The sequence below is a fragment of the Vicugna pacos genome, chromosome 30, assembly GCF_048564905.1.
Source record: "Vicugna pacos chromosome 30, VicPac4, whole genome shotgun sequence".
In the NCBI taxonomy this organism is placed as follows: domain Eukaryota; kingdom Metazoa; phylum Chordata; class Mammalia; order Artiodactyla; family Camelidae; genus Vicugna; species Vicugna pacos.
In genome coordinates, this window is record NC_133016.1 from 18,819,589 (window position 1) to 18,847,295 (window position 27,707).

Below are 27,707 nucleotides of genomic sequence, written 5' to 3' on the forward strand. Positions count from 1 at the left end.
CGTTGGTGAAATCAAGCCTGTGCGCTTCACCGACTCAGCTGTTCCCCAGCTCGTGTCTGATCTGGGAAACAAGCATCCTGTCCCCACTTGCTCTTCGGGTAGCGGTGAGCTCCTTCTGAAAACTGACCGTGGAGCATCTGGATGATGGCTGTTGACTAGAAAATAAATTACGAAGGCCACCGTGCACCTCGAGTGCTCCCTCCCTACAGCAGGGAGAAGGCTGTTATGGGGACGAATCTCCCCGCGTGTGTTACTGGGGGATTGAGAGTGAAAGAAAAGTAGCCTCGTCTTCCGTGGAGTGATACCAAATTGCTGCATGTCCTGTAGCTGAGAACATTGGTCTCTGAGGACCACAGAGACGTGTCGGATGATTATTCTTAGGATTCTCTCCTAGACTTCCGATTTTTCTTAATTAAATTTGTTTGACCCATCCTGAATCATCCAGGAAAACATTAGCCTGCTTATTAGGAAAATCCCCATATTTTAATTCTCTGCATCCTGGAGAGATGGGGAGGCTGGGCAGGGACTGGGTGGCACATGGAAGGTGTGACGATGTTAAATTACTCTTCTCCTCTTACTGTCTGTGATCAGTTGTAGCTGGAAACATTCCGAGCCTGTCTTCTCAAAAGTAGAAGGCAATCAGCTAACCTGTCTTTTAAAAGGAAACAAACCCCCTAAAATGTCACAAGAAGTCACCCATACACACACACACACACACACACACACACACACACACTCCTCACCAGAAAGTCTTTTCGCTGCTCCTAAAAATCCCCCAGCGTGTTACAATAACAGATACCTGACAGCAGGGATTTAGACCTTGGAGCAGGCTGTTTGGTAGTTCCAGGACGTTCTGTAAGATTTCGAGGCCACACTGATGATGAGGCTTCTCATCTAATGTGGACTTAGTGGGCGTCAGCAGTAAACTGTCAGCTCTTTGAGGACAGGGACAGTGTTTTTTGTTTTTTTGTTTTTGCCACTGTCTTTCTAGAGCCTGGCACAGGGCACGGCCGTGGTAGGTGCTTGATACATAGTCGACAAATGAGGAATGGAAGTTCTCTTTGAAAGAGAGAGGTTACGTAACTGCCAGCCTTGACTCAATTCCACAGACGCCGTTTGAAGATTAGCCAAGGGGCCCGCTCCTGTCTGAGTGTTTTGAGGAGTGTGTGGGGAGGCCTGAGGGGGAGAGAGCCCCTGGTGTCCAGGTGCAGGCAGTGAGCATGGGAGGTGATGCTCAGTCTAGGCTGTTACCCCACCTCAGGGTCAGCGGAGAGCTGCTGTGACTCAGGACAGGTATGGTGGCACAGAGGACAGAGGCGCAGGTGTGGAGCCAGGTGTAAATGACAGGTAGGTACCACTGAGGTGCGGTGTCTGAAGTCGATGCAGAGTCTGAAGGGGACCTGACAGTCACGTCCACTTTGTTCCCCTCCTGCCCTAGTGGAGAAACAGGTCAGAGCAGGAAGGTGACTTGTACGAGATCAAACAACCTGTTCGTGGAAGAGCCCAGCGTAGAACCCAGGTCTTACGGCTTTTAGTTCTTTTTCTCTGTATCTGTGCTTGTCAAATGCCCTCTGGAGCAACGAGGAGCCTCCTGGATGAGTAAAGGGGGCCAGCAGGTAACCGTGTATACCTTCTCAGGAGGAAGGCTCTATGGATAAATATGATCTTGGAAAGCGCTGCACGGGCCTCAGCGAAAAGGCAGCCACCCCCCGCGTCTCCACCTGTGGAAGAAGCGCCCGTGTTGCCGGTCAGCCTGGCACCCCCAGCCTCCAGTTACCGTTGCAGCTCTGCTCCTGGATGCAGTGGCACTGACCCCTCAGGAAGGATGCGCTCTTATTTCTGCTCTGGTCCTTCAGCTCTTTGCCAAGTTCACGGTCGGGCGGTGTTGAGTTGAGGTTTCTGAAGGAGTCAGCTGAGACTCGAACATGCTTACCCAGCTCAGCCAAACGTCTGAATTGTAAGTGGGTTATGTAACTTTATTACATAAACCTGAATCTCCCCAAGGCCTCAGTTACCCCTTAACTGGAAGCCAGCTGCCCTGGAAGCCTGGCTGTCCCCTGGGCTCTTTGGGGGTGGTTCGGGGACTTGTCACATGAAGAGCCTTCCTAAGTGATATCTTGGTGACCTGGACGAGTTAGTGCAGCTTCGGATGGTGCCTGTGAAGTGTTAGGCAAGTCAGCGTCGCTGGGATATTGAAGCACGTGATTTTTCTAGTGATTCATTTTTATCATTATTTTCCAAAAGCATCAGTCTGATAGTTTGGAAATTTAATACATGGTCCTTCACCAGGGGTAGTTGGAGAAGGTCTAAGTCGTCTAAAGCCTGCCCATGAATTTAGTAATGAGTTATCACACACGCAGCACATGCTGTTAGGTTTTGTGCTAATTGCTTTAGACACATCATTTCATCCTTGCGGTCACCCTGTGAGGGTGGTACTCCAGTGGACCAGCATCCCTGTCTTACAAATGTGGAGTCTGGGCCTCATGGGGCCCATAACTCACCCAGAGTCACATGGGCTGGAAATGGCAGGTAGGGGCTTGACCTCAGGCCTGCTGCCTTCAGGGCCTGGCTGTGCTGAGCCTCTGAGCCGGGCTGGGTCTGCGGGGGGCTCGTGTGCTGGTCAGCAGGTTCGTTCCCAGTGCTGAGCCGTGGCCCCGCGCTGCACTGGGCTTCGTGGTGGAGGAATGTCCGCCTCTTACTCTTGTGTCTTCCTCCTGCCTCCCTGGTTTGTGCTCGTGGAGTATGTGTGGCAATGAGAAGACTTTCTTGGACTAAATGACAGCAAGTGCCATTCATTCATTATTGAGCACGTCTGTTTTGTTTGTTTGTTTTTTAATTTTTGGTCTCAACATAATGCCTTCTGCTGAGCACTGAGGTTCTGGGGAAAACAGTCACCTGTGCAAATGGATTCTGTAGTTGCAGGTGCCCATCTGGAAAACACAGCGGCTGGCGTTTTTGCCTTCCTCCCTTCTGACGCCAGACTGCCTCCTGCCCTCTGTCAGTATGTGGGGCGGCAGGCCTGGCCTGGGGCAAGTGACTGGAGCGCGGGCAGAGGCCTCCCAGGAGTCCGGTAGCTGAAGCTTTAGCCATATTTGAGACATGGGCTTCCGCTCTTTCTTTGGGCAGCTGTGACTTGACTTTCTGTGCGTTGTCCATTTGTAGCATAAATTCAGTGTTAGAATAACGCGTTTTTAAAAAAGCTCTAAATTCTACCACTTTTTCCTTATACCTATGCCTCAGTTTACTCACCTGTAAAATGGTGATCCCCTGCTTGCTTCGTTAGGGCTGACATCAAGCCAAATGAAGTGACAACCTGGAGCGCTGGGTGCTTTAAAGAGAGGAGGCGAAGACCATGGAATCAAGCTCAGGTGGCAGATGGCTTTGAATGCTATAAATGGGGCTGTGAGATGGAAGTTTAATCTTTTGCAATCTGATCCCATTTGTTCAGTCTCAGGGCTTACCTTGGGAAATCGATAAAATGAGTTAATTGTGTGTTCTCTTTTTTCCGTTGGTGTCGCATCTCTTCAGGCTTTGGACAAAAGCTAAACTCCCATGTACTTAAAGCTAAAATAGCATTAGCGATGCCTGGCAGATAAAAAGAGCAGCCTGAGTTGCTCTCAGCGAAGATCATATGAAAACTGGGAAGGGGAGCGGGAAGAGGGGCTTTTAGAAGGCACTCTAGGTTGGAGTCAGCTATGATACACCCCCTGAGCTGACTTCAGTCTTTATGGGCCCCGTGGTAACTATCTCTGGGTAGTGACATATTTTTGGACATTCTTTAATGTACAGAAACAAATTGCAATTTCCTATCTAAGCCTGATAATTACAAGGCCACACTTGATGTTCAGACTTAAAGGAAATAGCAGCTCTCTGACTTGAATAGTTTTAAACCACACCATGGCCCCGTGATGAGCTTTTTCTCTGGTGTTCATTTGTCCCTCATCTTTAGCACAAATGTAGAATGTAGTTATCTGCCTCCAAATCACGGTGAACCTGGTAGTAAAGTTAGTAAAGTTTGTCGCAGCAGCAGGGAGGTATCAGTGACTCTTGGGAGAGCAGATTTGACTTCTAGTTTCATGTCAAAGCATTGCTTGAAATTGTGTTAGAATGGTAAGCTTCCTGAGGGCAGGAGTTTTTGTCTGTTGTGTTCACTTTTCAATGCCCAGTAGTCAGAACAGTGCTGACCACAGAGGAGCTGAGCAGGTATTTTTTGGAGAGAGCGGATGCCCATGGGAGCTTTAGAAAATGCCTACTTAAATTCGGTGGCATTGGTGGTGGAAGCGGAGGGCCAGGGGCACAGCTGGAAAAAATCTCTTCAGGAAACAACGATTAAATCCTGGTGACAGGAAAGGGCTCTAATGCTCATCATTCATAAGCAACCACTCAGCCTCCGTGTAACCTTAATTAAATGAAATGATTTGGAAGTTTACTGTTGGAGATAGGCTTGGGTGTTTGAGATTTTGTGATTGTGTGACGTTAATAAATGCCTTACTGAAACAAGTGTCCTAGTTTGTTTTAGTACAACATTGTTGTGGAAGTAGAGAGCCACCACACTGGGGCTTACGCTGTTGCCGATTGGTTCATTTCCATAAGTGGTCTTGATAAGAGGGATTTGATGATAGTCACTAGTCATTGTTAGTTATTATCTTGGATCTTGCCAGTTGAGAAACTTGAAGTTCACTGGGGAGTTTATTGTTCTGATGAAAGTATGTACACGGGGTATTTGGGACCAGAAGGGCCTGATGTCTGCTTGGGGCAGACGGAAAAGGGTTTTCAAAGGGCGTAACTATGTCAAGTACCACACACAGCAGGCGGTTAGAGGAAGACACTGCTGGTGGCGCTGGGCTGATTAAGGCACCACGGTGTCTCTGAGCCTTGGGGCATGGGTGCCCCCTACTCCGTGTCTGCCTATGGAGTCCAGTTTGGTGGGTACAGGTGTATTAATGGCTCAGTAGGAGCCCTGTCTTTGCCTTTTGGTGAGACGTCTCGGTGTTGCTGACTTACTGTGATGGGTCACTGCTGCGATCATCGTGTGCAAAGGACTTCACGCTTATATTAAAGCCGTGTTTCGCATTGAGGCTCTTGGTGCACCTGTGGTACCGTCGCTTAGCTTGTGTGTGTGTGTGTATCTGTATTGTATGCAGTGAGGATTCCTAGACCCATCCCAGATCCTCTGGAGAGGGGCTTCAGTTCTCTTTATTATGCTTTCCTCCACTCAGTATTTATGGGCCTTGCTCCCTCATTTCCATCTGTCTCTTCTCCATGGTCACTTCCTTGCAGAGGCCACCTTTGATCACTCTGCCTAAAGTAGCACTCTTGGGACCCCACTTGTGTTGTTTTCCCGCCCCTTAACACGCTTTACTTCTCACTGTAGCAGGTATCTGTGTGTCCGATTTTGTCTGTCTCCTCTACTGGAACGTGGGTCTTTGAGTGCAGCGACCCAGTCTTTCCCTCCTCTTGTACCCCAGTGCCTAAAGCCTACCTAACAAATAGTAGGTGCTCCATAGATGCATCACAGGAAGATCTCCAGGTTACTCTTGTGTGTCCTCCAGTTGCCGTATAGGAACTTGAGTTGGTAAGAGGCAGTCCTTCAGTACGTTAAAGAGATGATGGAAAAAGCTAAGACTTAGAAATTCCAGCCCTAATGTTTAGTTAATAAACTTGGAGTTTGACCTTAATGAGATAACTTTATGAGCATAAAGTGCAGAGGATTTAAGGACCTTAATAACTCCTGGTGCTGATGGCAAACATTATGCAAACTTACATCAATCGCAGTAACAATAGCAGTTATAGATCTCAGTTATGACCGACTCCTTGAGGAAGATAAGGTTTTAGCAGATTCCTGGTTCTTTTGAACTGTCTTTAACTTAAACCAGAGAATATGATTTTGAGGGAAAGATGCAGTCTGTCTGGAGAACTCACTCCAGAACCTGCAAAGAGGACACGACCCGGAAGAGTCTGTTCTGCCTACTAATTTAAATTATAATCTTGAAGTTGGGTGCAACTCCATTTCAGTGACTAATCTAACAAAATAATTTACTGCTCACTGCCCTTTGCAGCATAGGGACCTGGTGGTTTTATGAATAGAATTTGCTTCTGTAAGATAATCAGTCTAAATTTTTATTCAACTTCTCTAGCAAGAAGTGCTTCTGATTATTAAGTGATGGTAGTGGTCCCTTTAGTGCTGGCCTCACTGCATCCCTTTGAATTGGTAGTGGTTGAACTGAGGAGCCAACACTAGTGAGACTACAAGGCAAGGATGGCCTCAGTTCCCACACTAGTAATCTTGGAGCCAGTCTAATGTGAATATTCTTTTTTTTTTGCCATTTCCTTATTTAATAGGATCTCCACCAAAAAATGGAAATCTTAACAGATCCTTTCCAGAGGGAATATGTGACATAATCCTGAAAAGAAATCTCAATATTGTAGAACCACACTACTGTGACCATTTAAAAGTAGCTCTTGTGTCTGCTGCTATTCTGTTCATTTTGCACTGTGATTATAGGATCTTCTCCTGATGTGTTTAGTATTCTGTATTCAGTACGGCATTCTCCATCTGAGTCCATAGGTGTTTGGTTTTGTGTTTTTAACCCTACTGTTTTTTATTTTGCATTTATGGAGTCTGCATTTATGGATTGGGACTGGCAGGCTTGAGTGACACACGTTTAGGGATAAGAAAAAGAGCACTTGATTGACTCAGGAGAAGAGGCAAGGGAGGGCTTGGAGTATTGGTTTGGAGTCCCACAGATCTAAGGTCAAATCGTGACTTTGGTTATTTTTAGTAATGTATGCTTGGCAAGGTGCTTAATCTTGCCAGTTAATTGCCCCACTTTATTATGTAAAATGAGAGTAAAATATTGTTTTATTCATTGAGACACTTGAGTGGGAATACCTAGGGCAAATGGTGGGCGATGGCTGCAGCCCATGGCTCTTACATCAGGGTGAGGGAGACAAACAAGATAAAGAATTTAGTTCAGAGACACTGTTACGTGCTGGGGGGAAGGATGAAGGAGAGAAGAGAAATACGAAAGAGGAGAGAGGCGTGATGGTGCAATTTGAGGCTGTGCTGAGAAGTTCACCTTTGGGCAAAGCCTTGAAGCAGGTGAGGGAGCACACAGCGTGGACATCTGGGAGAAGAACATTCCAGACAGAGGGACAGAAGGAGCCCAGGCCTTGAGGTGCAGGGGGCCTGGCAGTTAGGGGGAGCAGCACGGAAGCCTGAGGCTGGAGCTGACTTGAGGGAGTAGGATGTGAGGTCAGAGAGGACAGAGGCTGGATCATGTAGGGTGTGGTGGCCGCTGCAAGGCTTTTGACTTTAGCTCTGAGGCCAAGAATGAGTGGAGGACTTTGAGCAGGGCAGGGATTTTTCACCTGTCCTCGTTTTCACATGACTTGAAGGGTCTTTTGAGGATTTACGGTTGTGTGAAGGGCACCTGGCGTGCGGTAGGTGTCCCGTGAGAGGGTTCCCTGCAGAGCTGCTGTTAGGATGAGGATGAAAGTCCACTCTTGTCCACTGAGCGCTGACAACTTTGGAAAAGGCGCCATCAGTGGACCTGGCGTGGCTAGGGTTGCAAGCGGCTGATCTGGAGAGCGCACTGTACAGGACTTAACTCTTCCGGGGGCATTTTTCATCCCGTGGGGCTACTTCTCTCCCAACTTGGGTGCCCAGCATTCATGGTTCTTCCCTCTGGTCCTGTAACACACCCTGCTTTCGTAGGAAGGTGTGTGGTCTGTCATTTACACTCTCTTCCTGACTGGAATTAAGTTGTCATGTGCCCATGTATCAACCTTAGAAACTTTCTCATCGTGGTTCGTACAGCTATGGGAGCTGTGGATGGGGGAGTCAAGGGTGGGCAGGATGTCTAGGGCCTGAATTAGTGCCAGTGACCAGTTAGTCCTGGCCCATGTGGCTGGTCTCAGGATCATCAGCCCAGTGACTTGGAGCCTTGGTCAGAGAGAACAAAGTTCTAGCTTGTGGGACTGTGTGAAGCCAGGTGCACTATATTGTGTGAATGGGAAGAAAAGGATACTGCACCACATTGGCTTGAGTTTCACCCCCCACCATCTCTGTCCCCAAAAAGCATCATCTCCACTTGAGGTGTAGGTTTCACATGCTGTATGTCATATGGGTTTGTATGACTTAACTGAAGCTTCAGAGAGCAGAGTCTGAAACTCATTGTTATTAATGATATTAGTGAGGAACTGGTTCCATTGTAGTAGGAAAACAGAAGCCTTCCGTTTTCCTGATGCCCACGCTATCTGAGCATTATTCTTCATCCTAAAGAAACGCAAGAACCATCACAGAGATGAACACTTATCTTTCAGGTAGTGACCTAAACTAAGTCAAGGTATTTTTACTGTTTCTTTTTACTAAGGAGGAGATTCTTACTACATTTAGCATAATATATAAACCTTGTTTCAGAACGGTGCTTCCTGGTTGCCCTACGCATTTGGAACTCCATGCTCTTGATGGCACATTATTAGTGAGGACCCATCAAATTTCAAAGAGCGATCTGGTTATAACATTAGAAAGAGCTGTTGAGAGGTTGAATGGAATCTTTATAAAGAAAAACAAAGGGTTGAGATTTAAGGATTTTAAACAAGTGTGAGATTGTGAGATGCTGATGTAAATTCCAGGGAGGGCTGGGCTTCAGGGTCTGTCTCCCCGGCCTCCGTGGCTTGGGTTGATACTGTCCACACAAAAGCTAATTAGAGGTGGAGACCAAGGTGGTGGCTTAAGGAATGGCTAGGCAGACTCTGTTACCCTCAAATTCAGGGCTGGTGGTAAATTGTTGAGGTCGTGACTTTGCCAAAATACCAAGATGGCTGATCACACAAAGCAGGCCACTTGGTCTGCTAACCACAGGATACTTGCTGGAAGCCCAAGGGGAGCCTACTGTCTGAGCACCGGCAGAGCAAGAAGGGGTGGGGCAGGAGAGAAAGGAAAGAGGGCAGAGCCTGTTTCCAGAGCACAATTATCCACTTGCTGATAACATCCAGTCCATTGGATTAGCTACTCTCCTGTGAGAGAGGAATGAGTTTGGGTGAAGAAAGTTAAAAAACTACCTCTTCATTGCTCCCTGGAGAGGGCAGAAAAGTCTCTTCTGGGCTGAAGCAGGAAATGGGGAGAGAAAGGAAAGGCCTTTGAGAAATTCTGGGCTGGCATGGGATCATGTCATTCTTTTGCCTTGGTGATTTGGGGCAAAAAGCAAACTTCAGCGTGAGGCAAACACCTGGGGATATTTTAAAATGGAGAGTCTCATTCATTGGGTCTGGGATGGAGATGCTGCATTTTTAACAAGCTCTCGGGTACTGCTGCTGCTGCTGCTCCTGGTGTGTGGCCATACTCGAAACAGCCAGGTTCTGTTCCTTTCTTCTGGGCCATGCTGGATGGGGGTCACAACAGCCTTTGCCCTGTATCAGGGTCACATCCTATTTGCAGACTCTCCCTCTGGCTTAATATTTCTAACATGCAGCCATCTCCACACCTCTAGCTCCTCAGCGGGTCTGTGCAGCACTGGACCACTGGGGAGGTTTGTTGCTTGGCTTTTCTCCATCAGGGCTGCATTCCTGCTGAGAATTCTCTCTGAACATTCTGTCCTTTCCCCACGGTCAAGACTTGTTTGTTTTTTTTTTTTTTAAGTAACTTAAAAAAGCCCACAGCATATGGCAATCAAGATTGCTTTAGGACTTAAGGTGAAGATTACATGGTACAGATATCATATGGTCAAGGAGTCAAGGATGCCTGACTACTGCCTCACTAAGTACCCCTCTTCCCTGGGACCCTCTTAAAGAACAATTGCCAAATAAATAGTAAACGAAGTTCCACTAGATTTTGAACGGCCCGAAGCTCAGTGCCTTCCAAAGCAGAATTCTGGGTTGGAGCATTGCAATTTTGGGTGGTTGAAATGGCCCCCGCTCTCCCTGAGCCACATCTATATCTCAGGGTCTTAGCACGCTCTGGTTGTCCCTGTGAAGCAAAGACAGGAGGGAGAGGACAGAGAGAGCCTGACACTGAGGAGCCTTCATCTCTGGTACAGTTTGCCAATCCCTGGACCCAGAGGAGAGAAGGGAGAAGCACCGTGTGTGACCTTTGGACCCCAGTGACGATGCCCTAGTAGCAATCAGTGTCCTGGAATCTAACCAGTTGCTATCATGTGCTTTGGAGGAAGAGTGAGGAACCAGATGCAGAGGGTGGTAGGCTCCTCTCCTTCCACACGGGCTGTTTCCTTCCAGAATGTAACGTAAGGATAGCTCTGTGCGCGGCAGCTGCGGTTTTCTTGATGGGCCCATTGCTGCACAGCAGTAGACACTTCAGAGATGTGCGGTGAAGCTGGGATTCCCAAGTGTGAAAAAGCACTCTCGCAGGCCCTCGCCTGAGCAGCAGCACCAGCAGCGTGCATCACTGTCTTCAGTGTGACAGCTCAGGAGAAAACAGGATCCTAATTTAGCAGAAACAGCTGTCACATAAAACACTTTAACTATGACAAAGTGAAACTGTGAATTAGTCATTTAAGCATTTACGCTATTGAATATCCAGACAGAGGTGCTAATGTACGGAAGAAGACTTGCTCCTTCCTTGCTGTCATTGGGCCACCTCTGCTTGTGGTTTTATGGTCTTCCTTCAGTTCCCAGCCAGGGCTGTGCTGCAACACCTGGGCCGTGAATCTTGGCTCTGGGTTTGGGAGATGACCACTGGGTTATTGGAGGTAACTCCCTGAAGGTGGCCTTAGGGACATCACTAGATGTGGACTATGGAGCCTTGGCCCTACATCCAGAATCTTCATCCAGCCCAGTGAGTTCATGGCAGGCACATGGGGCCTTGTTGAATATTTGTCAGTCTTTAGTTAGCCCTTTTGATAAAGGATAACGTTAATGTGTCTGGTGTTGGATGCCCGTTGGCATCAGTGAAGCCAGCTGGGTTTGCAGGGGAAAAATAACTGCCCGAAAGCTCGTGTTCCTCAGCTGACCACTCTGCGAGTGGTCATCGGGGCGGCTGCTGAAAGGTGTGCAGCTCCATCTCACCACTTAAAAGCAGCTCATAGCTCAGCCCGAAATGTCTCCAGATCTCACCAAATGTCTCCTGGGGGGTCAAGGTCACCCGTGATTGAGAAGGTCTTGCTTAGGGGAAGGTCATTGTATTCTGGGATGAGCCCTTGGAGATGAGAATCCCAAGAGTCACCTGCGTTTTACTCACCTAAGAGCCAAAAGCTGGTGGCTCTGTGCCTTCGGGAGTGGATGGATTGTCAGACTGCTGTTCTCAGGTGTCTCCCTTGGCCTCTGCTGTGTGCATCACTGTTGGTAGACAACCTGTCCTCGCAATGTCACTGAACTGCTCTGGGGATCCACTGGGGGCCTCCAGTTCTGAGGAGCCTCCATGGTCTGCCCTCCTCTGCCTGTCCAGACCCATTTCCCACCATTGCCTGACACGCATTTTCTGTTTCAGGTAGTTTTTTTTTTCCCCTCCCCATATTCCAGTTGACTTTCTTGAGAGAATTATGTACAAAAGATAAGGACGCACAGGAAATGTCTTAAGTTGGAAATGTGCAACTTCAGATTCATTGAGAACTCCAGATTGAGGCATGCTGAGATGTGTATTGCATCCGTGGTTAGAGAAGATGGATTAAATGGAAACGAAACGGGAGAGTTGTGTTTCAAGCCTGACAGCAGGTACTAAGGGTCACTATACTCCTGGAGTTGTGCTTGGATCATTCTTCAAGAGGCTACTGCTATCTGTTTGTCACATGCATTCAGGGGAGGATAAAGGTGTATGATACTGGCAGTTGGTTGGGTGCTGAGGGAGGCGCATGGAGGCAGATGGCCTCGGCATCCTAGGTGTTGTCTTCTTGAGTTGCAGGGCCTGTGTGGTCTGACCAGCTTCCCTCTGGGGAAGGTCTCTTCCCCAAGCCACTCTGAGTTGAATTCTACTGGTACCTGAGCCTCCTGTGCCCCAAGAGCAGGAAGTCGGGTCATTGCATTGATTGTACAGGAGAGCTTACTTCATCATCTGCCTTACATTGCCGTGTCTTCATTAGTTTACTCCCATTTCTAAGTATTTGGCCTTTTTCTTCTGTTTAAACCCTACCATCTCCAGCAGGCTTTTGCAGTTCACCCAGCCCCTGCACCACTGTGCTTCCAATCTGGGCTTACCTGTTTCCAAAGCTGAGCTGTAGTTTACAAGCTGCTTGAAGTGAGGGATTTTTTTTCCCTTTTCTCTGTGTTTCCTTTATAAAACTAGCTTGGTACTTGATAGATATTTTAGTCTTGATCTTGTGGCTCGTGGGGACATCTAACAAGAGTGCTATACTTGACCTGGAATCCAGAGAACGCGGCAGCTAGGTTTGGAGCCCGTAGCTCCAAAGCGACAATTGCTGGTTAACAGCTTGGCCCTTAAAGAGTTTGAGAATACACCTGTGAGAGAAACACCTGGCTCTGAGCAGTGTGGTGTCTCCACAACTCTGAGCATTAACTGTTAAAGCATACCCCTGAGTAAATACACAGACTGGCTTGCTTGATGGGGAATGTTAGATATAAGCAAATTACATTGTGGAGGAGATGTTAAAGTAAATGTTTGGTTTTGCAGGGAATCATTTACATTGATCTTGACAGGTGGGCTCTTGCCCACTCTTCAGTGAGGCTGGTCCGTGTCGTCTTTTCCCGGCTCACACCTCTAGCCTCTTTGGCAAAAGCTGTGTGTGCAGTTTCCCCTTTGTTGAGGACTGAGTATCAGTTGCCTGCTGCTGACTTTGCCTTGCCAATCCCAGGTTGTACCGTCTCCAGTTTCACATTTCTTTCGCTGCTCCACCTCAGCTTCACTTCAGTCTCGGTTTCACCAGGGTCTGTGATCTACTGCCCTGGTTTCTTTGTTGACATCACGTCCTTTGGCGCCTGCAGCTGCTTCATGAGCTGTCAGGGGTTTGCCTCTAGACCTGGCAAGGCTTGGGACTTGTATTGCAGGTTTGCTCTCCCTCCTCGACCACTGACTCCTGTCCTCTGATGATGCCTTATTTGGAACCTAAAACTTCCTGCCTGCTAGGTCTACATATCCATCATGTTTATTGCCTGGAAAAGAAGTCCTACATTCTGCTGCTATAAAGTGATGAATGATTTTTAACAAACATCAAAACTTACATGTTGACATGTTACCAGTTTTATTCTTGAGCGAGGCCACTTTAGGACTAACTACAGTGCTATTGCTTGAGAAATTTTGGAACTCCTAGTTGTGTTCAAGCTGTTGTATAATTTACACGTCGACCAAACACATTTCATCGGTACAATTAAATAAGTCTTTATTGAGCACTTTTAATGTGCTAGGTAGTGCACTAGGTCTGGGAGTCCAAAGAATAAGGTTAATTAAGGCTGCTTTTGTGGCGCCTACAGTCTAGCTGATATGTGTGTGAGCAACCTGAGGACCAGCCAGGATGCACTGGCACGTGATGAAGGAGGCAAGAAGGATTTGAGAGGTTCACCTGTGGGGAATGGGTGTGGGAGGAAAGTCGCAAGGCTTACGTCATGAAGGATGGTGAGGATTTCAAGAGGATAAGATACTGGAGGGATGGGACATTCCAGGAAAAGGGAACCATATGAATTTCTTTGAATTGTCTATTGATAGTTTGTTTATATTTTGTTGCTGATTTATGGCAGCTTCAAGAGTAAGATATTAAACCTTTCTTTGTACATTTGTGAATGTTTCTTATCTGTCGTTTGCTTTTAAATTTGTTCATGGAGAGTTTTTGAAGAGAATGTTGTCAAATCTGTCAGTCTTTTTCCTTTATGGATTTTGAATTTTATGTCCTGTGTTCTGTTCCTACTTATTACACTATCATTTCTCCCCCCACCCCCTGCCTTTAATTCCATTTTGAGCTTCCATCTGTCAAAGGCATTCATTCATGACACCGATGTTTTAGGAAATAGAATATCATCCTTTTGGAAAACCTGAAAGTTATGGTCCAGCTAAGCATTTGACCAAACTCTTCCAGGAACCCCATGATTTCCATGGCACCTTTATAACCCCTTTATAGCTCTTTGAGCAGACAGGGTGTTTTTTCATTAAAAACTGACTCTTGGCCAAAGTCATGGGCTTCAAACACATCCTCATTTACTGAGGTACAATAGGACAATGCCCAGAGGCAGCAGCTCTACCTCTATAATCTCCCTTCCCCTTTAAGCTGTGTGACCTTGGGTTTGTCATTTAACATTTCTAGTCTCCTCTGTTCACTTTTCAAATGCAAGACTCAGTCATCCCTTTTCATGCCTTTCCCATCACTGTTTCTTGGTTCCATGATTGCATGATTCTTCTGAATTTCAGCTTAGGGCAATGTCTCTGCTACTGCTGGTTCTTGTCTGTCATTTACCTCTTCTAATCTTTTCTTTCCATCTTTTGAGCCTCTTATTTGAAATCCCTTCAAGGCAGGCAGTTATTCATTTGGATTCTTCTCTTTGTTTCCCCAGGCCCTTAGATGTGTCTGCCTCATTTCCTGGACTTTGTCTTTGCAGCTGAAATTAGAAACCTGCAGAAGCATAGCAGATGCTAGAATCTTATGAAGTAACAGGCCTGAAATAGCCCAAGTCTGTTGGCAGAGGGTTTGGCTCTAATTCCAATGAGAGCTCTGGATGGCGCTGACCTGACCAGGTCCTCTATTTCTCCTAGACTTTTGAGGATGGCCTCAGTATATCATAATCCCTTTGGTCAAACCCTAGACTTTTCTAGTCCCATTTCCCCCCTTTTTTTCTTTTAGTGTGTTAGGATTAAAAGTTTTGGGAAATTTTCAGTACAAACCTGTATTTAAATGGGAGTTTAAATCTACAGAAGCTACATGCAAGCACTGAAGAGAAGTTGGGGTCAGGGTCACCAAGCTGTAGATGACAGGGTGTGGTGATAAGTCAAGTCGCCCTGGGGCATGCGGCCCATTTGATAAACAAATGGCTGCCTGTGTACCCTGAGAGCCTCCTGCAGAGGAGAGAAGCAGCCTGGAGCAATGGGAAGAAGGCAAGATAGTACCCAGATTTGGGCTGAAGTTTGGGAGCTCCCAGCTGCTTTTTTGTTTTAGGTATATCCCTTGACTTCTGAGTCTACCCACTTCAGGGGATGCCTGTAAGATTTGTGTATGTTGAATATTATGAAGTGCCATCTATAAATGGTAGTGGTAGCTTTTTAGTACTTGTGGTGGTGATTGAATTGCCAAGAATACATGGATGGGTATGAAGATAAGTTGAGTATGAGTAAAATGTGTAAATGCCCTGGGAGACTTAACAGATAAAATGCTAAAGAATTTGAGAGGAGAGAGCTCCTATCAACCTGGGTGTAAGAGGGGGATGCACAGCATTTATATACCTAAATACTCATTGACGAATCAAAGCTACCAAAAGATGTGCTGCCGAATATGTAATAATTCCTTTATAAATCTTTGTGCGTTTGAATCATAGGAGAGGACTTTGCCCAGCTTCCTTTGACCAGGTGGTGAGTGGCTGCAATGCACCCAACAGGCACAGGTGGAGCCCTTACTGAGAGGACTCCGTTACCCTGACAGCAGAGGAATACCTAAGCACACGGCTACTGATACGCGATTTGAATGCACTTCCGCATAGAAACATGTCTCCTATATTTTGGGTACATAGGCTGTGTGAGCTGTCCTGGAAACCTATCACTTTCAGGATGGTTTCTATGGAAAAAGTGAATTCTGAGTTCCAGACTTAGAACTTAGAACACAGCTTGTTTGAATATTGATACAGGGAACCCTTACTTAATGCTGCAGGAGGATGCGGCACCGCGTCATAGGGGAAGTGGTGATACAGAGAGGTTCTCTCTGAATGGATCCAAGAGGTAGTAGCTCCCCTGTGTTGCGTTGTAACACACGTCAGGTCAGTTATAGGAAGACTACAGTACGTAAGATACTAGAGAGCTACTTTGCTTTGATTTTAAACACGACATTTTGAAATCTTGGTTTAAAAAGAAACACCGAGAAAGATAAACAAGGAAAGGACAGCAACAGTAGCAGGAACAGCAACCCCCTCCTGGTGGGGACGGAGGGGTGGTGACTTCCTGGTTTCCCGTACATGCCGACTACAGGGAGTATAATGTTGGTTGTTGGATTCTAGATGGATGTGGAGAAAACCCAGCGAGAGATGTTAGTTAACATCCCATGGCTGTTGTTTCCTGGAATCCCTGTGTCTAGGGTTGCTATAGTAGAACACCATAGACAGTGGGGCTTTTAAACAACAGAAATCTAGTTCTCATTGTTGTGGAGGCTGCTGAGTCCATGATCAAGCGACTGACAGATTCCGTGTCTGGCCAGGGGTGCTTCCTGGGTCATGGATAGCCCTCTTCTCTCTGTGTCCTCAGATGGTGGAAGGGGAGACTCTGGTTTCTTCAGTCCCTTGTAAGGCACTAATCCTATTCATGGGAGCTTCCCCCCCCCCGTGACCTAATCCCCTCTGAAAGGCCCCACCTCCAAACACCAGCACATTGGGAATTAGGTTTCAACACAGGAATTTCGGGGAGACATGACCATTTGCTTGATAGCACCCTGTCAGGAGCAATTGTTTCATTCCCATGGGCAGACCTGAAGTCGGTCTTGCACGAACATCTTTTGTTAGTCGTCTTCAGAGAGAAACTTTGGTTTGCTTTTTGTATTTCCAACACTTGAAGAAGGGTTCCTATAACATGAGCTTTTGGTAAGCTCTACAAAACGATACTTCAAAAGGAAACTGATAACGCCTTCTGGAAGGTTATTTTTGTCAGGTGTAATGGACGGGAATAATAAAGATTAGTCAGGAATAATGGACATTTCAGAGAGATTTTTTTTCCTCCCAAATGATATTACCAAGACTGGGAGCAATAGAAATCAATCAACAAGAATCTGTTGGGCACTAACATGCCTTCTTCTGGACTGAGACTTCCGGAAGAACCAAAGATGTATAATACACGACCCTTTTTCAAAAGAAGTTTATAATGTAGATAAGATAGATATGCAAAACAATGACTGGAAAAGACAGTATGAAATGAATTGCTTTGCTACAAATCATTTTTGGAAGATGGGGAGTATAAATTATATATATACATGAATGCATACATTTTAAATGGCAGTGTACTCAAATGCATAATCCAGACAGTTCGAGAATTTTAGTAATTTCTGAAATACAGGCTCAAGCTGGTCTTTGAAGGGAGGCAAGACCAAAGGGTTATGCAAGAGGATATGTAAAAATGTAGATTAAAAAAATTCACTGTTCCATTTTATTCCTAATGAGCTAACCTGGAGTTACACAGAAAGGAGAACAATTTTTGTTGTAAAGATTTTCAAGTCACCTGAAAAATATTTCACCTCTGTGGTTTCAGCAGTGTGACCTCCTGCGTTTAAGCTGTGTCCATGGAGGTGATAAGCAGACGCCACATCACTTTTCTGATGTGTGTGGGAGCTGCTTGTAACATAGCTGCCAAGTAAAGTTTTCCGAGGCTCAGGTCTGATCTCATCTGTATCTGGTTCAGAAACTTGCATGAAGTCCTCCGTCCCTGGAATGGCGTTCAGGGTCCTCCATGGTCCCCTGTGGTCCTGACTTTCCAGCTTTTTCCTTCTTCCTTCCTCTGCCCACCAAACCCCCAGCCAGCCTCACCCACACAGCCTGCTGTGTGTCCTCCGTGTGGGTCTCTCCCTCGTAGTCCCCGTCTCTGCATGTTCAAATCTTGCATGTCCTTCAAAGATTTGCTCAAATGTCACTGCTTCCATAAAGCCTTCTCACCTTTCCAGCTGAGAGAATCCCTCCCTGCCACCCCTGAGCTTGGTGGCATCCAGCCCGCACTGCTTTTGTGCCCTTGGTACTTCCTCCTTGGTATTGATGGTTCATGAGGAAGTTTTTCTCCTCCCCCTGCAGAGAGGACAGAGGGCCCAGGCCCTTCTCACCTTGTTTTTCTGCACCAGACATCAGCTGTGTTTTCCACACAAGAAGCCTCAGCTCCTGAGAAAGGGCACCTCGGGAGTCAGTACTGGTGGCCTCCAGTTACTACCCAGGTTGTTGGTTTAGTTCTTCAGGCCTACCTGGTAAACATAGGGACTTCTTTGTGGCTACTCTTACATGTGCATTTGGTGGCTTTTGCTGATACGTACATAGGTGGTGGACACATACAGACAAGCATAATAATCTTTTAACATTCTGCTTGATAACTTGGTCTCTAAGATGTTTTTTATCCAAAGCAGTTTCCCAGAGAAGCTGCAGGGTGTCCACAGCAGTCGTTTGCAAACATCAGAATCCTCCCCAGCTGTAGTCTGGGGGAGCCCTCAGGATGCGGGCAGAAAGCTGAATGCTAGGGTGTGTCCTTGGCCACAAGGCGGTATGTTGTTGGGTAGGGTCGATGTCTGGTTGCTGTGTTTTTCACAGCTGTCACACACACACAGGTGCCAGATGCGCTGTTCCTGTGGCTGTCTTCACAATCTGCTGTAGAGAGCCACTGCCCCCATCAGTGGTTTGGGGATACTGGTAGAGTGATCTTCTGTTCCGTTGTCTGTTGCTGTGTATAAACCACCCCAATGTTTCCTGGCATAAAAACAGCAGTCTGTTTTCATCTCATGTTTCTGTGTGCTCCCTTGGTCAGCTTGTCTGCTCCCATGGCTTCAGCCTCCACTGTAAGTGTAAGGCTTCTAGGCTCATTTCTTAAGCCTTTGCTCCCTCTCTGAGCTCTAGACATAAACGTCCAATTGACTGCTGGCATAGCTGGCGAGATTCCCCCAACCTTGGCATTTCCATAAGGCAGCTCTTTATCTTTCCAAAGGTGAAAACTATATAATCGGTCATTGTCTGCAGTGCCTGCATAGTATGTGGTATACATACATAGTAAATTGAGTAATACTGGATGAGTCAGTAAGTGTGTAGGCCCACCAATATAGTGGATAAATAATGGTGTGTACACACACACACACACACACACACACACACACACACACACACACGTGCAGAGTGGAACACTGAAAGGAGTGAACCAGGTCTACTTTTATCAACAAGGGTAAATATCAGTGGTGAGTGGAAAAAAGAATAAAATTGTGGAGTCTACAGTACACGCTGCCACTTACCTAACGTGTAGAGCCAAAAACTACTGCGCATTTCTGGATATGAATGTGTACTTCTCTGGTCCCGGTATACCAACAGGAATGGGAGGGAACTGCTCTCTTGTCGAGGTACTGGCTCTCTTTCCAGGGTCAGAGGGAGGGCAATTGCAGGGGAAGGAGCCCTCAACAGTAACGTTAATTAAACTTGTTTTAGGAAGTCTAAGGTGAGTAGGAATAGGCTATAAAATGCTAACTGTGTCTTGGAGATAATGGATGTCTGCTCTAACTCCTTTGTACTTAAAAAAAAATCTGCAATGTACTAATTTTCTTAAAAAGACAGTGACATACCAGCGGTCAGTAGAAATAAATGTCGTGAGCCTCACTGAGAAGTGAAGTAGGGACTTGATGCAGATCTCACTTCTGTGCCAGAGGTTAGAACCCAGATGACATGGCTCTTGCCCAGCTGACCTTTCGCTCCCTCATATCATCGCATTATAGTCAGACCTGGAATGTTTTGTAAATATAATTGATCATTTTCCAGCCATATTGATACTGGCTGCCTGTTACCCATGTTAGTTGAGCTCTGTGCTGGGCGTGGGGTAGCCAGGGAGTATTTAGGGCCTGGTTTATTATGCCCCTGTTCTAACAGCTCTTTAAGGAGAATCTGTTGGCATCCCTGTGATACCATTGGGTCTCACAGATTGTTTAAATGATACCCACAACAAAGACACTATGTATGATCCCACAGGGCCGAGGAGAGATGGCCCAGCATTGGGAAGTGCTGGTCCACTTAACTTGGTGCCTCTGAGGACCAGGAACCACGTCTTAATTGTCCATGCATCTGTCCTGGCACCTGCCACTTTGGTGCTGAAATATTTATTTGAATAAATGGATCTGAGAATGTTTTATTCATGTGGCATTGTTAATCAGGATGGGGAATGAGACCTTCTCCCTGTATGCTGAGAGTAAAATAGGATTTATTAGGCTCAAAAAAGTGATAACAGAGCCTGGAAAGAATGCTTCCACCTGGAGGGAGTTTCCTGGGAGCAGCTTGGAGGTTTGTTCGTGGGAGCTCTTGCAGTTCCGATCTGAGACCCATGTGCTCGTGCTGATGCCTGGCTGTTTTCCTAAGCTTCTCCAGGGCTGGTGGCTGCAGCCGCTTTCCTTGCACCGTTAGGCAGGCAGGCTTGACTCACAGGGCCCCTCTTCTTCCCCATCTGCACTCTGATGTGAAGCATTTCATTGTCAGCTCAAAAACAGCATCCCAAAGACTTGTGGCAAGTAAAAAGGACCACATTCCCACAGAAAGGTGCCGAAGCGTTTCTGGAGACATTGCAGTTTATGGGGGGAAGGGGATGGATGAGACAGTTGTGTTCGCTCTCCTCTCCTCTGTCAGGTCTGCTGTGTTAACTGTTACAGTGATCAAAGCTGAAACAGGGTTACCGCTTTGCAGAAACAAACTTAAAACAAGACAGACTTCTACTCCATTGTGAGTTGTTGCCCTTCCCTGCGGGCGATCGCTCTGTCATAAACAGATCTTTGTGCACTTTTATGGCTGATTGAATCACTGTGTCGAAGCATCAACTAGTTTGATTATCTCAATTTCAAGAAGGCAATGAGAAATGAATGGCTGGTGTCCTCAGGGAAAATAACTACATAAAAATATTCATTGCTTAGTTTGGGAGTGGAGATGGGTCTGGTTATTAGCCAATCATTACTCCAGGTGTTACAGATTTAGGTGAGAGTTTATGATGCTCTAAAGAATACGATGTGTGAATGCCTTTCCTGTTATGCTTTTGGTTTCCTAGTTAAACTAACATGCCAGGCCATTTATATGTTGCAGAAACTACTGCTGACCGCTCATTGGGAGTTACCTAGACAGAGTAAGCAGGCAGGGCCGGGAGAACTGATGTTGTTCATGACATGCAGAGGGTAACTTGGGCGTCCATGGTTCTGAACGGGGAGGTGGGTGACGGGGGCCTGAAAGCCCCGCCTTGGAGCTGGAAGACCTGGGTTCCAGTCCTGACTCTGCAGTTTCATAGGAAAAGTGGGCAAAGTCACTTAAACTTGCTCTGGCCTCCCCGCTCCTCTGCCCCTTTATTTTGCCAGAAATGGAATAAAACTTACTTCTCAGAGGGGTTGTGAGGTTCAAACCAGAGTTTTTAAGTCCTCCAAACTATAAACCAGCTCTGGTGTTGTTAGCGTCGGAGCAAGCCCCAGGACGGTCTGGCAGTACAGCTGATGCTTGAGCAGCGCAGGTTTGCACAGTGCAGATGCTCTTATCCGCGGGTGTTTTTCAGTAGTAAATACCACCGTGCTACACGGTCGTGGTTGGGTGAATCTGACGATGCTGATACGGGGGCCAACTGTAAATTATATGCAGATTTTTGACTGGGCTGAGGGTTGGCACCCCTAACCCTCGTGCTGTTCAAGGGTCAGCTGTGTAGATTTGGTCACAAGTTCCCAGAAGGTAGGAGCATTAAGACGGGACGTCACCCTCAGGGCGAAGAACTGCTCTGTGGGTGATGAGTTCCCCAGCGCCGAGGGTATCTAAGCTGAAACTGGGTCACCGTCTTCCTGCCAGAGATTCAGAAGAAGGGATTTGGAAACCGAGTAGGCAGTTCCTTTCCAAGGTCCTCTCCCTCTCAGATAATAGGGTTTAGATTCCCTGTGAGCACATTTCTCTATCTGCCAACCGACTGTGAGGCATAGAAAACGTAATGGGTCTGGAGAGAACAATAAAAATGGTTAAAGCAGAGTTTGGTTTTAAAAACTGACTATAACCCAGGAAGAGAAATCCAAGGACAATTATTCCACTCTGTCAGAATTGACACTTGATGCATCCTGGATAAAGGACTAAAAAGAACACAGATCTTCTGGGGTTTTCTCCCCCTCATTTTACAGATTTGAAAATTTGAGGTTTAAGTTGCAGATATATGCTGCTAAATGCTGGCTGACATGTGCCAGGCATTGTCCTAAAAACGCTCCGTGGAATTCGCCCACCTGCCCCGTGGGAGGGACTCGATCGCAGACTGATGTCCAGGGAGGCTGGACTCACACAGTTTCTCAGTGGCAGGCAGTCTGGCTCCAGAGTTTGTTTCACCATGACACTTTGGGAAATGACAGTCATATTCTGTAATTTGCTTTCAATTATAAATCTGGACTGGAGCGGTGTGCCTGAGGATAAATGAGTTGCAGATCCCTGATCTTGGGGAGACGGGTGGTGACTCTCACTAGGGCAGTTACCTCCCTTCACTCGCAGCGGTATGTGGCCTTTGGGGCCAGCCTTGTGACTGAGCTCACATATTTGCAGAATGCCTGGCCAGAGGTAGGAAAGCCCTCGGAGGCTGTGAATTCAAGTGAAGTGAACATCACCACACAAGGAATGGATTGTCTGCTTTGTTTTTGCTCTGATGTCCCATGTCACATGCAACATGCTTCCTCAAATCTGAAAGTCCCTCTGTTTTATTGGGGTGATGGCTTCAAGTTCTCAGCTAAAATCAAATGAATCTCAGTGACTAATGGTCTCAGCTCTTAAAAGTCACAGAAGTTGGGGAAGGAATTTGTGAGAGAAATTTAAGTCTTAATCTTACAGTTAATATTAGGCCAGACATTCCCTTGGGATAGAAAGGATGGAGGCTCAGAATAAGTTGTATGTGATATTAGCATATTTTACCTATCTGTTCAGTCTTTGCTTTAAGCATAGAAAAGAGTGAGGCCCTTGATCTGAATTGGTTTGAGGTGTCAAAATGCATTTTAAATATAGGTAGTCCCTAATAACATTAAAATTAAAACATTTCTTTGATCAGAGTTTTAGGATGTGGTTTCCCACTAGAAATATTTTTGCGGTGATTGTGTTTTAGGTCAGTCTATTTGGTCCACAATACACTTGGGCTATAATATTCTCAGTATGCGACTGAGTGAGGGCTGAGGCCTGGGGTCTGCTAACCATGGGGTTTAGGGGGTGGTTCATGGTTTAGGGGTGACTGTGATGTCTGGCATTCATTTTTGCCTACCTCCTATTATATTTGACTTTCTTTTCAAACCTCCTCCATCCCTTGGTGCATTCGTGGGCCCTGAGCCCCATCACACCTCAGGTTGCCTTGACCATGGTGAAAACATGTTTCTTCTGAGTAGCTGCCCCCAACTGTTTTCCTCCAAATGGCAGTGAATTGATATAAGGGTGTGAATCACCAACATACCATGTTCCTCTTAGAAGTATATCTGCATTTTCAGAAAATACTTTTAAACCAAATGAACCACTTTTTGGTAGAATTCCAATAAACTAATAATTTGGTTATTTCAATTCTATAACCAAGAATTTGGAAAATGCATATAGGAACTAAGAGGGCAAAAAGTGCCACCGGACTAGCCTTCAAGCCTCCTCTCTTCCACGGTTGCTTCTTTGTGTACAGTTGTGAATTTCTAGATTCCAGATTTTATTTTCTAACAAAACTGATACAACAGAGGGGAAGAAAGAGACATTTGCAGGTATGAATCATAATACTAAATTATGCACTGAAAAAAAATTGCCCAGAAATAAGACTTTTTCCCCTACATGGGCCTTTATGTCCCAGGACATCTGATTTGTGTACTTTGATGAAAAAAAAAAACACAACAAAACAAAAACAAAAACCCTAAGCCAGCCCGAGAGCATGTAGCTCTTTGTTTTGGAGAGAGCTGTTTTATTTTGTTACAGTGCAGGGATTGTACACCTTCACAATGAGGCTGTTTTTCTCTCATGTTTTTCCCCCCTTTCCCAGCACCTGTACAGTAACTGGTGGGTGAATCACCTGTGTGTAGAGTGTGAGTTAGGCAGCAGCTTCCTGAGCCATCAGCTCGCTTTTGTTGGCTGTTAGTGAGGTATTTAAAAATAGCACATGTTTGTTTTCCTAAGAGTTGAGGATCATGCCATTTGGAAGAAGGGGCTGGAGGGTCCCCAGGCTCTGGGAATAGGTCCTCTTCACCCTGCACTGCCAGCGACTCACCTGGTGAGTTTGGGTTGGGATAATTTATCCCGGGGGCTGCTGGCCCAATGGAGGGAACCACCGAAGAGGGTGACTTAAATGGAGGCTTTGTTGACCTGTTGAAAGGTGAAGTAGGAGGAAGAGAATGCTGGCAAAGCCACTCGAGAATGCGGAGTGATGCTTCCTTGGACAGACAGCATGTTTGGGCCTCAGGTGACTCATAACTTTCTTCCATTTAGATAGCTCCTGGTGGCATGAAAATACTCTTCTTAGCTCCCACCTCCTGATTATTTTTAGGCTTAATGATCAAATTCAGTGTTTTAAAGAAACACTGTCCTTAAAAGGATGGGCAGACAAGTGACTCATGACCAAAGACCCTTCAGGTACCCTTCTCCCTTCTGCAGGGACACCTCATCACACTGACCTGGAGGGCTTTGCCCCCATGCCTGTTGTGAAGTGTTCTTCACAGGGGAGCTTGGCTCATCTTAGTATTTTGCACACTGCTTTGTACATGGCAAATGTTCCAGAAATGGTGGTGTTCAGCCCAACTCCAGTGAGGATTTTGATGAAATAACATTTTTCCAGTTTGTCCTTCTTCCTGTTGTCTTATTCTAACACCTACTACGTCAGGAGGCTTCCGTTGAGTGGATGGCCTGCAAACGGCATGACTCCTGGGGCATGACAAGTCACCATTGGCTTTCCCCATGTAATTTACGAAAATGTCCACTTTGGGGCAACATGGGCGTTGAGAACCTGGACAGGACAGGCGACGACATGGGTGTGGGGGTTAGGGGAGGCCCTCTGGCAGGCTTGCTCGGGTGAAGGCAGATGCTTTGCTGGGCTACCTGAGAGGTGAGGGGGTTACACCCTCCCTGCTCCTCGCACATCTCCTCCTTGAGCGGAGGTGCCGAGCCTGTGAGGAAGGGCAGTGTCTTGGACCTTTGGGGCTACTGTAACAGGATACCATAGCCCGGGCGGCTTAAACCACACATAATTGTTTCTTACAGTTCTGGAGGCTGGGAAGTCCAAGATCTAGGCGCAGTAGATGCCAGTGTCGAGTGAGGGGCTGCTTCCTGCCTGACAGTCCTCTTGCTGTGGCCTCACATGGTGGAAGGGCCGGCAGCTCTCCGCGGTCTTTTATAAGAGCGCCAATCCCAGTCATGAGGGCTGTACTCTCACGACCTGATCATCTCCCCAGGCCCCGCCTCCAGATGCCAGATACCACTGGTGCTAGGACTTAACATGAATTTGGTGGGGGGGGGGATACAAACATCCAGCCTATAGTAGGCAGTTAACTGTGGGTAGTTAACCTGGTTGACCCCGTCACTGATACCAAACCACTCTAGTGTCAGACTGGTCCCAGGGGCTCGCTGAGACACTGCATGGTGCCGCCTGCCCTAGTGGAGACTCACACAGGCAGAACAGGGGCAGGCGTGCCTCTGGAGACACCCAGCCGGACCGCTGCCCAGGGGAGAAGTAGCAAAGCCTCAGACAGCCTGCTTCCATCAGTGCGGAGGCTCACGTCTGTCCCGCGCCTTCTCTCAGTACCAGCTCCCTTGAAGTCTGGCTTCTCCGCAGACCTGGGAGGGTGGCGAATGGCTGTACAGAAGAGGTGGCACCCATTTATGTGAGCACCCATTTGTGGTCTCCAGTGCCAGTGAGACCAGCGGGTGTTAAAAGTGAGGGAGATTTCTCTATCCCAGAGCTTCAGAGAGGGCCACACCCAGAGGGAAGGACAAGAGGGCTTCCATCAGGCAGAGCTTCTAGCTTCTAAGTGGAGGGAAAAAGGACAGTGATTGGTCCCAGGGGAGCCACAGGTGGACTCGGTAACCCACAGCTCGTACCTGAGGAGTGTGTGGCAGTATTCTGTGGAAGAAAAGAAGCCATGGGCTGGGCTAAGTACAGCGCCTTTTCCTAGAATGTGAATTTTAATGAAAGATTTTGGGGAAAACTGAAATCACGTAGGCACAAATGTGGAGAGGTGGCATGACAGAATGAAAAATTCTCTGACTTCTTCAGTAAACTTTATGCTGAAGTAAAACACATTAAAAATTGTGTAAATCGTAAGTGTGCACTTAGATGTACTATCACATTCTGAACCCATCTCTGTGACCATCCCATGATCCAGACACAACTTGCCAGCACTCGGAAGTTTCCTTTGTGTACCCAGTTGCAAATGGTAATTTGCATGAATAATTGTATCCCGAATTATCCTTGTTTACCTTTGCCCTTTTTTTGAAGTTTATATAAATAGAATAATTTAGTATGTATTTGTATATCTGAATTCTTTCTTTCAACACTGTGTTTCGAGTTATCCTTGTATGTCCTATCGTTTCTTCATTATCATTGCTGTGTGCTGCTGCGGTGTAAATATGCTGGAATTTATTCGTCCGTTGTAATATTGATGGGTATTTGGGTTGTTTCCAATGCCTGGCAATTAAAAAAGTGCTGCAGGGGGTAGGCTTGTACCTGCCTTTTGGTAAACATGTGTGTGCATTTCGGTTGGGTGCATACTTAGGAGCAAAACTATTGTGTTCATCAGTAGATAGTGCCAAATAGTTTTGCAAAGTGGTTGTTTGAACCGTGTTTGACAAAGCAGATTTCTCCACATTCTTGTCAATGCTTGTTTTTGTCTTTGTTTTAGCTATTCTGCTGAATGTATATACTGGTGTTCTATAGTAGTATCTTGTGTTTTTAATTTGCATTTCCCTGATGACTAAAGTTGAGTGTTCTTTCCAATTTTCATGTGCTGTAAAGGTGAAATATGTCCATCAGAGCTTTAATGGGTGAACAATATGCATATGCCATCTCCTGCCATTAGGGCACTTACGGAGAAATAATCACTTTAAAACCCACCAAAATAAGCTTTCACACTCCTGTCAGTACAGAGTCATAACTGAATGGCATATGATGATGTGCTCAGCATGATGCAGAAGGACCTAGAGGGAAGTCTGCTTCTGAAGATGTTCGGGGATCTGAAACTTACTTGTCAGAAGGTAGTAAGTGCTCATCAGTGGGGTTCACCCATAAGACCTCCTCCAGTAGGACGTGCAGTTCAACAGGAATCAGATACTTGAGTTTGGAAACTCTGGTAAGGCTTTACTTGACCTTGAGGAGATGGATTAGCTAATGTTAAAGGGAGTCCTTCCACTTTGCCTGGGATTCCATTACAGGCCAAGTTTCTGTGTTATCTTGGTTCCTTGGCTGCCTGTCTCCATTAGTCCAGGCCATGCTGCCTTGTGTGCTGATGCATGTGTCTTACTCTTCCTGTCCAGTCCTGGGTGTGTGGCTGTCATGGAAATTTCTGGTTCAGCGTCTGTTGATTAGAGGCCATCAGTTATTATTTTGGGATGTAGGGACCAGCTAGTAGCTGTAAGAGGAAACTTACCGGTAGGAACATTGAGCCTTAGGGTGAAGAAAGTGTCTTGTTTTGGGTACAGAGCAGGTGAGAAGCAGAGAGGGCCCTTGACTCCCGTTGAAACGCTTTTTCCCTTTGTGCCTTTGTTTCCCAAAGTGTATGTCGTGGAATGGGAATCTTCAGAAGTCGTGTTCCTTTAAAATAAATAAATAAAACTCTGATTCTGAAATTCTGATTAAACAGGATTTTAATTGCAGGACTTATCAGAACCTTTAATGTGCAAATGAGCATTATGAACCTGAAGAAATAAATGGGCATGCATCAGTCCTGAGTGTGTTTGACCGC

General features: G+C 46.4%; 1 protein-coding gene across 2 annotated transcripts in view; it reads left to right on the forward strand.

The window, feature by feature from the left end:
- Positions 1-27,707, forward strand: part of MYO5B (myosin VB) — a 289,752-nt gene that overhangs the window by 74,849 nt on the left and 187,196 nt on the right. Inside the window, exon 1 of one of the 2 annotated variants that reach the window (XM_072952258.1) lies at positions 15,788-15,861. The exons of the other annotated variant lie outside the window; for it this stretch is intronic. Within the exon in view, the coding sequence (XP_072808359.1) occupies positions 15,811-15,861 (51 nt within the window). The 5' untranslated portion in view covers positions 15,788-15,810. Of the gene's footprint in view, positions 1-15,787; positions 15,862-27,707 lie in introns of those variants that run through there. 2 annotated transcript variants of the gene reach the window in all.